Raw genomic sequence first — 13,067 nt, forward strand, 5'->3', positions numbered from 1 at the left:
TCAGGTGAGAAAATATTTTGTAACAACTCTATAGCATGGCTTCCAGGATCCTCACTAGGGGTCCAATTATAAAAGCTACCTCACTAAAGGAAGTTCAAAGTATGGTGTCCCATCCAGTATTTATAGTTCATTATCCTTCCTTTCAGTCCAGACACAATTCACCAATCAGAGTTCACTTTCCCCATAAGCAATGTTGCCTAGTGCCATTTTGATACAAAACATCTTTATCTGTTCACAGGAACACACAGCTAAGCAGTTAACCAAAAGTCAAAGTCTCAGGCAGCATCAGTCAATTCTTTGTCCACATTAGCATAACAATTATATAAATTTAATAATAATGATATATATTTAAATATAAACATGCAAAAGACCAAAGAAAGTTAATATAAAATATGTTAGTTAATAGGATTATATTAAAGTTAAATTTATTGAATGCCTTGTTTGTATTTTGATTATATAGAATGTCTACATTCTTAGGAGATGCTGAAATATTTAAAGGTGAAATGTCACAATGTCTGCGATTAACTCTCACAAGGTTCAAGAGAAAAAAAACATACACACATGCATACATACTCACAAGTATACATAAAGAAAGCAAACTGGGAGCCCTGGCTGGGTGGCTCAGTTGGCTGGAGCATCATCCCGTACACCAAAAAGCTTGTGGGTTCAATTCTTGGTCAGGGCACATGCCTAGGTTGCAGGTTCCATCCCCGGTGGGGGCGTGTATATAAGGCAACCAATCAAGGTTTCTCTCTTACATCAATGTTTCTCTCTCTCTCTCTCTCTCTCTCTCTCAAATCAATAAAAACATATCCTCGAGTGAAGAATAAAAAGATAAAATAAATAAAAAAAATACAAAGAAAGCAAATTGACAAAATGTTAAAAATTGGTGGATCTACATAAAGGGTATTTGAATCATAATTATACTGTTTTTGTGACTTTTCTGTAGATTTGGAATAAAAAAACATTAATGGTAAAAAACTAAAAATATATATATCAACATTATAACAGTGATTGTGCCTTCTGGTGGTAAAGTTATGGGTGAACTTTTTTCTTCTTTCTAGCTTTCTATGTTTTATAAAATGTTTGCTTTTTAAATTTTTTTTAAAATGCCTGAGGTATCTGCCCTAGCCAGTTTAGCTCAGTGGATGGAGCGTCGACTCACCGACTGAAGGGTCCCAGGTTCAATTCTGGTAAAGGGCATGTACCTCGGTTGCAGGCTTGATCCTGGCCCTGGTCAAGGTGCGTGTGGGAGGCAACCAATCAAAGTGTCTCTCTCACATCGATATTTCTCTCTCTCTGACTCTTCTCCTCCCTTCCACTTTCTCTAAAAATCAACGGAAAAATACCCTCGGGTGAGGATTAACAATAACAACAAAAATGCATGAGTTATCTATATTTGAGAAGAGGTTTTTGAAAAGAGGTTCTGTGTTCTAGGTGCACTTGAGGTGATTAACACAACCCTCATACCTGAAAAGGGGCACTATTTCCTTAATGTCCTTGAGCTTCTTAACTTCCTCATCTCGAGCAGGTGCACACAGTGTCCCCATCATGCCAATAATGAATTCAACCAGCTTGGAAATGTCAAGGGCCCCATTCTCTGCCTCCTGCTTTATGAGATCCAGATCCAAGACTTCTGTAATCTGGTTTCTCAGTCTAGTGTGACCAGGCAGCAAGAAAGATAAGAGAGTCTGCAAAAGAGTACAGCCAAGTTTAATCAGTTTTCTAGTCAGACATCATTTTTTATTATATATACAGGAATTTACTCCTACCCAAATGAGGGCTTACCAACTGTTACTATAAGGTTGCACATATTTTAACCCCTCATTCAACAAGTCTCCAGAAAAACATGTCTAAAAATCATTTAGAGCTATTTAAGTTTCCATTTAAGTTCTAGGTAATGCTCAACTGGATGCAATATGAATAGAAGTGAGGAAAGTAAAACACATTAATTAACACAAGCCTGTGAGCCAGCCACAGAGGCCAATTTCCACAGAAACATCTCTTCTTTCGTACTACTGTAAAAGGCATCACAAAAACAGCCCTACCTTTCACTCAAGGCCTTCTCTATTCCTCAGGCTGGATCACTTTTTGGCCACTATAAATTGAACGTGTCCACACCTATTGAAAATTTTATAAATCACCTATATTTCATAAAATAAATTTTCTCCAAATAATTGTTTTTTAAAATATTAATCTTTTCTTTGTCTACAAAGGAATGCCTTCAGGTTATCATAGCTTGTTTGAAACTTTAAAAAGGGCTTTACGCCAAAAGTACTCAATCCACATTTTGGCAAGTAATTTAACTTCATCCTTAATTTCTTTAGTCTTCTGGCACAGTAACACAGAGAAGTTGAATATTCCTAACACACCAGAAAAGCACCACAATTTGCTCTTCACCTTACCTCTTTGATCTCCCCGAGAAGTTTAACGGCATGGTCATAGGTTGGGGGGTCCTCACTTAGCTGGACACTCAAGCAATCCCAGAAAGCTTTATGTACAATCTCCTTTACTTTCTTCTCCAAACTGGAGGCAAATGGGGGAGGGGGAAAGCAAAAAACAAATAAAATATTTGAGCTCAAATCACATTTTAAAAATTAAAACAGCTTTTTTTGAACTATGATTTACATACTATAAAATTCACCTGTTTTAAGCATACCATTCAAAGATTTTTAGTAAACTCATCAAATTGTGCAACCATCACCACAATCCAACAAAACATTTCTAGCACTTCAAAAAGACCACTCGTGCCCAAGTTGTGCACCAGGTTCCAAAGATGCCTGAAGGCATTCCCAGAGTACAAGCCATTGGGCTTGGCCACCCTGCCCCCTACCCTCGACCTAGTTAATACGACATATCTCCAGAAACCTGGGAGGCACAAGCTGAGCAGGTGGCCATAAGATACCTGCTTACAAGAGAGTACCTGCTTCAGTACAACGAACCCAGTCTCCTAGAGCCCATCAAAGATCCTGCTTTGAATCACTGGGCCTACACAAGATCAGCAAATGCCTATCCCAATTTCAGACCCACTCCCAAGGCCTCACTCTTAGGAGCTGTGATTGGAATTGGGTCCCTCTTCTCTGGTATTACATTTTTAAAACTGATAGAGAGACAGGAAAGAAAAACTTATTCAGGAAGGAAAATTGGATCAAACATTTAACATCTCACATTAAGTCTAGTATGAGGACTATATGTACTATTGTTTAAATAAGTCTTCTATTAATTATTATAAAAAACAAGCATCCTTGTGCCTATTAGGAGTCACTGCCCAGTTCCACCCCAACCCAGGCAATCACTAATCTACTTTCTGTCTCTACAGATTTTCTTCTCTGAACTTTTCATGTAAATGAAATTGTACGGTATGAGGACTATGGGTCTGGATCCTTCTACTTGGCAAAATGCTTTTAAGCACTGTCATCCATATAACATGTATCAGTGCTTTGATCCTTTTTATGACTGAAACATATTCCATTACATGGATATACCACATATTATTTACCTATTCATGTGATGATGGGACATTTGGGTTATTTCTACTTTTGGCTATTATCGAACCCTAAGGTAGGGTTATGTGTCCGCAACAGAGCAGAAACCGAAGTAACCGCTTGAGCTAAAGCTGACCCAACTTTTGGCTATTATCAAATCACTTTCAAAAACACAAATTCTACAGGTTTAGGGTGAGAATTTTTTTTAATTGGAATAAAAGAAAGATTTACCAGACATACTTAAACTAATCACACGTGTTCTTATTTTTAGTTAGTGATTTATTTCAATAAGTACCTCACTGGAAAGAATAACTTTCAACTAATTTGACAGATGGCATTAAACCAGTTAACAGCATTAACAATGCCATATGGTAAAAAGAATATTTGAAAGTTTAGAGCTGTTAATTTTTAGTTTTTTTATACCATCAAGTTTCCTAAGGTATTTATGATTAAGTAGTTTAAAATAATCTGGCATATATATATATACACACACACACACACGCACACACACATACATACATATATATACATATATACACATACACACACACATACACACATACATACATACATACACATACATATCCTTTATTTCCTAAAAAAATCCTATTTCCATGTGATATATGAAACAACTGCTTAGATGAGGTACCAAACTATAACATCTTATAACACTTCATTAAAACCAGTAATTATCGCCCAGCCAGTGTGGGTCAGTGGTTAGTCCACCAGCCCACATACTGATGGGTTGAAAGTTCGGTTCCTGGTCAAAGGCACGTATCTGGGTTGTAGGTTCGATCCCCGGCCCCAATCAGGGCACATGTGGGAGGCAACCAATCGATGTGTCTCCCTCATATCGATGTCTATCTTTCTGTCTCTGTCTCTTCTATCTCTTCCCCCCTTCCTCCTTCCCTTCCACTCTCTCTAAAAAATCAATGGAAAAATATCCTTGGATGAGGATTAATAAAATAAATAAATAAAACTTGTAATTCTGCCGAAACCGGTTTGGCTCAGTGGATGGAGCGTCAGCCTGCGAACTGAAAGGTCCCAGGTTCGATTCCGGTCGAGGGCATGTGCCTGGGTTGCGGGCACATCCCCAGTGAGGGATGTGCAGGAGGCGGCTGATCGATGTCTCTCTCTCATCGATGTTTCTGGCTCTCTGTCTCTCTCCCTTCCTCTCTGTAAAAAAATCAATAAAATATATTAAAAAACAAACAAACTTGTAATTCTACTATGAGAGCAAAACAAGTAATGCTGCATTATTAATGTGAAAAAGCACTATCTTGGCAGAACACATAAGAAATGTCTGTAAAGTCATATTTAAAAGCCTTTGTGGGAGACACTAGCACTTGCCAACCCAGCAGCCATTCCTCCTCCTTTCTTTTTTCCATGGCCCTTTCACAATTATAATGGCCAATGATTTTTCTTCCTTATGACCATACATCTTAAAAGGTGCACCTTACAATCAATAGAGTATTAGATTCAATATGGTATTTGCCAGGTGCTAGGGATACAGAGAACAAGGTATAGTTCTTGTCTATAGAGCAGGGGTGGGGAACATCCAGCCTGCTGGGCCATATAAGGCCCACAAAATCACTTGGGCTGGCCCTGCCAAAGCATTAGGGTGAGTTAATTAAATGTTCGACCAAATATAGCAGTCTCATTTTTAAGTTGATAATTTTGTATGGTCTTCGAATGATGTTAAAAATATCTAAGTGTCCCTGGGCAGAAAAGGTTCCCCACCCCTGATGCAGAGTTTACAACCTGGTAAGAAACACAAGTAAACCAACAGCTACAGTGCAATGTGATAGTTATGAGAAATGAATGAAACAAGCAATGAAAACACAGTAGGAGGCAGCTAAGTCCTATGGAGAAGTGAACATGAAAGATTTTTATTTACATTTTTGAAGGATCAATGGTCCTTCGATCCACTTTCAAACTCGAGTAATTCTTGGTAGAGGAGTATTTTTTAGTAACATACAAAAGGAGAGGTGTATTTGAATATAATGACATCAACTGAAGAAAACATTTCCAGAACTAGGAAATGACAGTATTCTACTAAACAAGTAACTTAGTAACCACCTTACCTGTCTTCTGGTAATTCAACAGGTTTAATCTGGAAGTCTCCATTGACTACAATTTCATGGGCTAGAGCCATGTTAGTGACTCCTTTTGCTGTCTCTAGAAGCTCTTCTACTGTCACAAAGCGAGGAGGACTGGCTGTAACAAAAAATCCAGTGTAAGAGATTTGCTTCTCTAGATTAGAATTTCTATTAAAGTAAGGAGAAGGAAGTGGTTCTGGGACTAGCTAATAATTTTTGGTTAGGCCTCTACTTAAGAAAATATTCTGGCAATTTCAAACAAAAAACCTATATTATTATTATCATTTTTTTAATCTAGAGTCCTAAAAGCAGAAATCATTTACAATTCTCAAAACATGTTTTGTTTTACTAAGACTGGTCAATGAGAAATGATTACAATTAACTGAGACAGAAAAACTTTTACAGACTATCAATCCTAATGACAAATGAGAGACGCCAGATTTAAGATTTCCTGTTTTGCTCCCATGAGCAGTTACATATTGTTCCACCAATAACACTATCCATGAATGAATCTCCCAAAATTAAAACAGCAGCAAGTACTTTAGGTGCCAGGTGCTGTTTAAACATTGCCAAAACACTACCCTGTACAGATACCAAGAGAGAACATGAGTTCTAAAGCTGACCAATGAAGAAATCGGAGGGTATGTGACACAAGAACTTTGTAGAATACAGGCTCACTGTATCAAAAGCTTGAATCCTCTGGTTTCTCCCATCCCACAGCCCTGATATCCAAGTCCTGTAGATTTCACTTCCGTATCAACAGCTGCAATAACTGGACTCCATCTCTCCCTCTCCTTTGATAAAACTTGTTATTTATCTTCCAGAAATCTCCCCAGGTGTTCTGAGCCAAGGAACACTGGATAATTCTGATAAATACATGGATTTTTTTGTATATCAATAAAGCTGTTTTTAAAATAAAGTCCATGATAGCAGTGCTTTAGTCTATAACAGAATTGGGCGGGGAAGGGGGAAATGCTTGTGAAAACAGATTGCTGGGCCCTCCTCACAGGGTTCTGATTGAGCTGATCTGGGGTAGGGCCAGAGAATCTGCATTTCTCACATGTCTCCAGCTGATACTCATGGTTGCAGAAATCATACTTTGCAAAGCAATGGCCTAGATTAGAAGATGACAATATTAAGTTTATGTCATCTGATAGGATCTGGGCTTAAAATGAGGTAAATAATGTCACTGGTTTACACAGGGTTTAATAGTTACAAAGTTTTTAAGTTGGTGAAAAGTAATTTTTCTTCCTCTTTTACTTTTTTCTTTTGCTCAGCAGAAAAAGGGAACTAAATCCAAGAGCTGGTCATACACCGTCTGGTAAAAATTTTTATTTGGTCACACAAGGGGAAGTTGGAAAAATGCAACAAAATTCTAAGCATTTCCAGAAAAATATTAATAAAAATAATAATTTGCTTCATTAATATTAAAAAATAGAATACCCAAAATCAAAGCCCAGACAGAAATTCTCAATATTATTAAGATGTCAATTTTTGCCAAATTGATCTATTGATAAAATGCAACCACAGTCAAAGTCCCGGCAAGATTTTTTTTGTTAAAATTGCCAACCTGATTTTAAAATTTATATAAAAATGCACCAGACCTATAAAAGGCAAAATCATTTTGAAAATGAAAAAAGAATGAAGTTGGAGGCCTCATACTAACTGATTTCAATACCACATAAAGCTACAATAATCAAGACAGGGTGTTCTTGGTACGAGGATAGACATAGATCAACTAAAGAGAGTAGAAGATGCAGAAATAGGCGAATACAACACACACACACAGGAACTATACATGTGGTCAATAATGCAAAATTAATTTTTTGATCAAATGGTGCTGGAACAATTAGATAGCATATGTCTAAAAAAATGACTCCCGAACAGGCCGGTGTGGCTCAGTTAGAATGCTGTCCCAAACACCAAAAGGTCATGGGTTTGATTCCAAGACAGGACACATACCCAGGTTGTGGGTTTGATCCCTAGTCTCATGTACAGGAGGCAACCAATTGATGTTTCTCTCTCACATAGTTTCTTTCTGTCCCTCTCTTCCCCTTCCTTTCTCTAAAATCAATTTTAAAAAACCCACATATCTTTGGGTGATGATTTAAAAAAGGGGGGGAATGCCTGACCGGTTTGGCTCAGTGGATAGAGTGTATTATAGTGACAGAAAGCAGATCAGAGGTTGCCCAGGGATGGTGGAGAAAGTGGAAGATTTATGTGAAGGGGCACAGAAAATTTTGGGGTGATGGAAATGTTCTAGCACAGGGGTTCTCAACCTTCCGAATGCCGCGACCCTTTAATACAGTTCCTCATGTTGTGGTGACCCCCAACCATAAAATTATTTTCGTTGCTACTTCATAACTATAATTTTGCTACTGTTATGAATCATAATGTAAATATCTGATATGCAGGATATATTTTCACTGTTACAAATTGAACATAAAGCATAGTGATTAATCACAAAAACAATATGTAATTATATATGTGTTTTCCGATGGTCTTAGGTGACCCCTGTGAAAGGGTCGTTCGACCCCCAAAGGGGTCGCGACTCACAGGTTGAGAACCGCTGTTCTAGCAGCTCATGATCGTGGTGGTAGTGACACAACTGTAAATGTATTAGTCAAAACTCATTAATCTACACACTTAAAATTGGTGAATTTTACTATGCAGTATAAATTATGCCTCAATAAAGTTGATTAAAAATTTGAAGGCACTCAATAGGGATTTACTATATATACAACAATTACTAAATTTCTTCAAGCCATTCATCAGAAAATGGAACGTCCACTGTAGTATATCAATATCATGCATCAGGAGTTATTAAACTCCGAGCTCTTAATCTCTTAAAAAGAAATCCAGAGATTGTCACCAGGGTTTCCAAGTTTGTTTTAACCTTGGTTTTGCAGAATCTCCAAATGTATAATCATCTTAAATTTATGAAATAACAGAAACACACCAAGTTCTCCTGGTAATAAAAAGGGTCCAATGCTTGCTATAATAATACAACGTTAACTTTCGTCTTGGCTGCTGACACGCCATCCAGACCGAGGAAGACCTGGAAACTTCAGGGCCACATGAGCCACGGCCACAGCCGCATCAGCAGGCACTGGAAGCCCCTGGAGGGAATGCTGGTGGCATGCGTCATCCCAGGGTCAACTTGGACAAATATCACCCAGGTTACTTTGGTGGCATTACCACTTAAAGAGGAACCAGAGCTTCTGCCCAACTGTCAATCTTGACAAACTGTGGGCCTTGGTCAGTGAGCAGACACAGGCAAATGCTGCCAAAACAAGGCTGGAGCTGCTCCTTTGAAGCCACATGGACAAAAGTTCATGAAACATTCGTAAGTGCTTTCCCTCCCCACCCGCAAAAGGGTACTATGTTGACTAATAAATTATCTGGAAACACAAAAATGTTTGTACTTCTTCCAACTATGAAGAATTACTGATCATCTACACTTTAAAGAGATAACATCAGCAATGACATTCTTAGACTATGACATCCCCTCTTAAAACTTCCATTTTTGGACTCACTTCAAAAAACATAAGTATTCTTAATAAAAGACATGAGTTGGGGCAACTGCTGGGAATGTCTGCAAAAACTGCCACCCTTTCATCTTAGGAGGCCTGCTCCCTGCCAGGGATCTGAAGTATCTTTACCATGTATGTTCAGCAATTTGAATTCCTTCAACCTGTGAGAACTCAGCCTCCAGGCAATGAACCTAGGGTGTGGTGAAGTCACTCTAGTTTAATACCCCCCCCTTTTTTTTTTAACCTGCACAGGCACAGTCCTTGCTGGAACCTGCTTCAGACTTTCAAACACTCTTTTAATTAAAACTGCAATATAGAATCCAACCTCCTATTTTTCAGAGCACTTCGGAGAAACTGGAATGTCACTGAGGCTGCATAAAGACAGGAATATTCTGGACATTATTCAAAAACTTTAATTTCTCATGCAATTGAAAACCCACAAGTGACTAGGCTGCCAGTTGGAAGAGAAAGAAGAAACTGTCATTGTTCTTAAATGCTAATTAGTGGCAATGTTATCATATTATCAGAAGCTAGCTCAGGGAGGCCTAATAAAAATATCATCTGAAAATATTGCTTTTAACCAACGTTAGATTTGCTTACAGTGAGGTCTTTGCACTCTTCGGGTGCTAGGAGAGCCTGACTTTTTTTTCTGTAAAGCTTCATCAGAACCTTCCATGGCATTTTCAAGGCTTTGTTCAGAATCATTTGATTTTGATTTTCCTGCTTCATTTATATTGGACTTTTCAAGATTTTCAGACATTCTCAATTAAGTTTATTCACTTTCCTAAAAAGATAATGAACCTGGGAAGAAGAAAAAAAAAAAAGAGCAAAATGTTTTAGCTCTGTCAGTAACTAGCAGTGTGACTCCTGACAAATCATTTAATCTCGTTGGGTTTCAGCTTTCTCATCTGTAAAAGAAATAGGCTTACTAGGATCTTATCCAGTTATAATATTCTACTCTAATGATTAAACATACACTTTTGTTATTTATCAAATTAATGGACCTGTATCTCAGATGGAGAGTAACAAGTTTGAGTATTTTTGTCCCATTCCTGAGTACCATGTAACATTAGAACACAGGGCTATAAATTGCCTGCTTCCGTTTTAATTCAAAGAGTGATTCGACTCTTAAAACTCTTTACTTTCACTCCTGAGTGCTGGTAGGAAAACTTTGGAAATAATGTGTTAATGTTTAATCAGGCTTCCAAGAGAACACACTGGCTGAGGAGTTGGTTCCCGGATCCCATTATGTGAATGAGATACGTTGGATGACAGATAGAAGGTAGAATCTTATGAAGCATTTAAGAAGAATGTGTGGGGCAAATACTCTTATTAACTCCTTACCAGTCAGCAGAAAAGGATGATGAGTAACGCAGGAAGTTGCCAATAACCATGATATATGTGGCTGGGTGCGGTTTTAATTTTTTTAGTTGCTGATCAGAACTAAACATGTCAGTTTGGGCCAGTTAATAAAGGCCTGGAATAGTAACCTCTTATTTACTGGATAAGTTTTTGTCAAGTTGGTTTCCACCCCCGTTTTGGAGTTCTCTATTCCTAAGGTATTTCCAATTGAGGGAGGAGAAAGATGTAACGTTCCGTTCCTGCACTTACACTACTGAAAATAATCCGTCTGGGTATTATTAGCATTTGAAGATCACAAAACATTTTCATAAACACTAATTAAACTTCATTACACACCTGGCAGGTAATCCAGAGATCAGAAGAAGAGTGAATGGCAGATTCTCTTCTGCACATCAGAGAAAAATCACCGATTCAGGTAGAATTACCTGAAATTTTAGATACCGCCATTAAATAGAATGAAGTTCCTGGAATTTACATTTTCAGGCCTGTATTATTCATATGAAGACTCTTTTCCTTCCTTCCTTCCTTCCTTCCTTCCTTCCTTCCTTCCTTCCTTCCTTCCTTCCTTCTTTCCTTTTCTTGAATGGAAGGTTGCCACATGCAGCACCTCATTTGAATGTGTCTGGAGTCTTGGGAGCTTGACTACCCTATGCTCTACAAATGGACCCTGAGAGCTGGTCTGGAGATTCTAGCAGGAGAGTGCAGCTACTGGTATACCCTTGACCCAAGAACAGTTAGTCCTCCTCCAGAGGGGAAGGCCCTCTTCGACGAAGAGCACAGCTTGGGGAGAAAGGCAGATGGAGTGGTGAGGGAGGAAGGGGACACCTGCCTAACCAGCCAGATCAGCCAAATCAACCCTGGCAATCAGTGGGGTGACAGACGTTGCAGCCAGATCACCCTCACGTCCTGAAGAGTCCACGTGGCTTTAAAACAGTTCCCCTTTACCTTCCAGCATCTCACTCCAGACACCCATCTCCTCTCTGTTCTAAATCCTATTTGGCTCTGGAAATGCTCCAAGAGCCAACAGATAACATTACCGGCAAATCCTAAGAGAAAGGACAAACAAAAACACTTCTAATTTTATCCCTTTCACATGCTGGGAATGAGCTCAAGAAGGATGAAGTAATTCATTCTATGCTCTGAGGAGGAAAGGCAGGAAACTTAGCTACATAAACTAACCCTCCTGGTAAGATTAGGCTCGGGTCCACGCTCCTCCTAGGACCTTCCCCAACCTCACCAGTATTTGCACCTTTCTCTGAACTCCTGCAGGACTGGTTACTAGACATCTGGCATTCACCGTTGCCTTAAATCCAATTCAAAATATGCTTCTTTAAGTAGTAAGAGGAAGATGAAAAGGCATGGTTTAGAGGGAGTGACATTCTGACAAGGAAACACGGTGAAACTTAAGCCTTCATGGCATTATGAAATCACTAAGGAAATAGAGCAGAGGGAGAAACTAATTCTGCCTGCAAGGAGGTTGGTATTCCCAGGAAAGGGGACATTTGAGCTGGTCTTTTAGAAAAGAGTAGGATTTCCTTCAATTAAAAAAAAAAGTTGCCGAAACCGGTTTGGCTCAGTGGATAGAGCTTCGGCCTGCGGACTGAAAGGTCCCAGGTTCGATTCCGGTTAAGGGCATGTACCTGGGTTGCGGGCACATCCCCAGTAGGAGATGTGCAGGAGGCAGCTGATCGATGTTTCTAACTATCTCTCTCCCTTCCTCTCTGTAAAAAAAATCAATAAAAAAATATATTTTAAAAAATGATTTAAAAAAAATGTCTGGAGTGGGAGAGGAAGAGCACAAGTGGAGGCACATAAATAAGTAGCATAAGAGGCAGGTGAGGAAGGTAAAAAGACGGGTTGGGGCCAGATTGTAAAATTGCTAGTTTTCTTTAAAAACAAACAAACAAACAAAAACAACTTTTCACCTAGATTTTTAACTTCTTAAGGGCCAAGACCAACCATAGCCCACGTATGCTCCATGCATATATGCCCCAAACAGACACCCACTAAGGATCTGTTGACAGCTGTGTCATCTCAGTGATGTCGGTGTCTGCGGGAGGGATGGGCGCTGGTCTCGGACATGCACGGGTCCCCATTCTGGCCCTTTACCAGCCCCGCTTCCCCACCTGGACAACGCCGCTAGCCTGCGCCTCTCCGGTCTGGGGGACGTTTAAAGGCAGACCGTGCAGGACAACAGATGGCTCCCGACCGGCTTCCCGTGAATGGCAGGGGCGGTTCCGGGCTGGAGGATGCATTCACTCACTCAACACTCCCCAATGCCCGCCAAGCCTGGAAAGGGAGCCGAGGGGCGGGGTCCCCGCTCGGGCCGTGAAGACCGCCTCTCGGAGCTTCAGCCCGGGCCGAGCTGGACACCAGAGACGCCCCAGCAGAGAGGGTCTTTCGGCAAAACGCAGGGGCTCGGGGCACCACGCCGGGAGCCACGTCCTCTCGCACGCGGCGCCCCTCCTCCCACACGGCTTTGTAAACAACTGTTTGGGCCAGCGAGGGAGTGGCCCAGCCGGAGGGCAGCGATGGAAGCGGGGCGCGCCCGGAGAATCGCCGCGAGGGGTGGGACGCAGGCCGCGCTA

At 40.0% G+C, this 13,067-nt stretch overlaps 1 protein-coding gene and 1 pseudogene across 7 annotated transcripts in view; one reads left to right on the plus strand and one right to left on the minus strand.

Moving 5' to 3' along the window:
* TCP11L1 (t-complex 11, testis-specific-like 1) overlaps positions 1–13,067 on the minus strand; it is a 26,407-nt gene that overhangs the window by 12,990 nt on the left and 350 nt on the right. For 2 of the 7 annotated variants that reach the window (XR_001515150.1, XM_015568992.1), the window contains exons 2-6: positions 10,816–10,904; positions 9,718–9,901; positions 5,570–5,702; positions 2,406–2,526; positions 1,471–1,691 (exon numbers count right to left, since the gene is read on the minus strand). Coding sequence is in view for 6 of the 7 variants with exons in the window: in XM_015568992.1 (XP_015424478.1) it covers positions 1,471–1,691; positions 2,406–2,526; positions 5,570–5,702; positions 9,718–9,877 (635 nt within the window). In the remaining variant the exon portion in view is untranslated. Of the gene's footprint in view, positions 1–1,470; positions 1,692–2,405; positions 2,527–5,569; positions 5,703–9,717; positions 9,919–10,815; positions 10,905–11,776; positions 11,811–13,067 lie in introns of those variants that run through there. The other 5 variants (XM_015568994.1, XM_015568996.1, XM_006771461.2 and 2 more) reach the window with 5 other exon arrangements.
* Positions 2,537–3,184, plus strand: LOC102755296 (annotated as a pseudogene).

This window comes from Myotis davidii, unplaced genomic scaffold, assembly GCF_000327345.1.
Source record: "Myotis davidii unplaced genomic scaffold, ASM32734v1 scaffold425, whole genome shotgun sequence".
Taxonomy (NCBI): Eukaryota; Metazoa; Chordata; class Mammalia; order Chiroptera; family Vespertilionidae; genus Myotis; species Myotis davidii.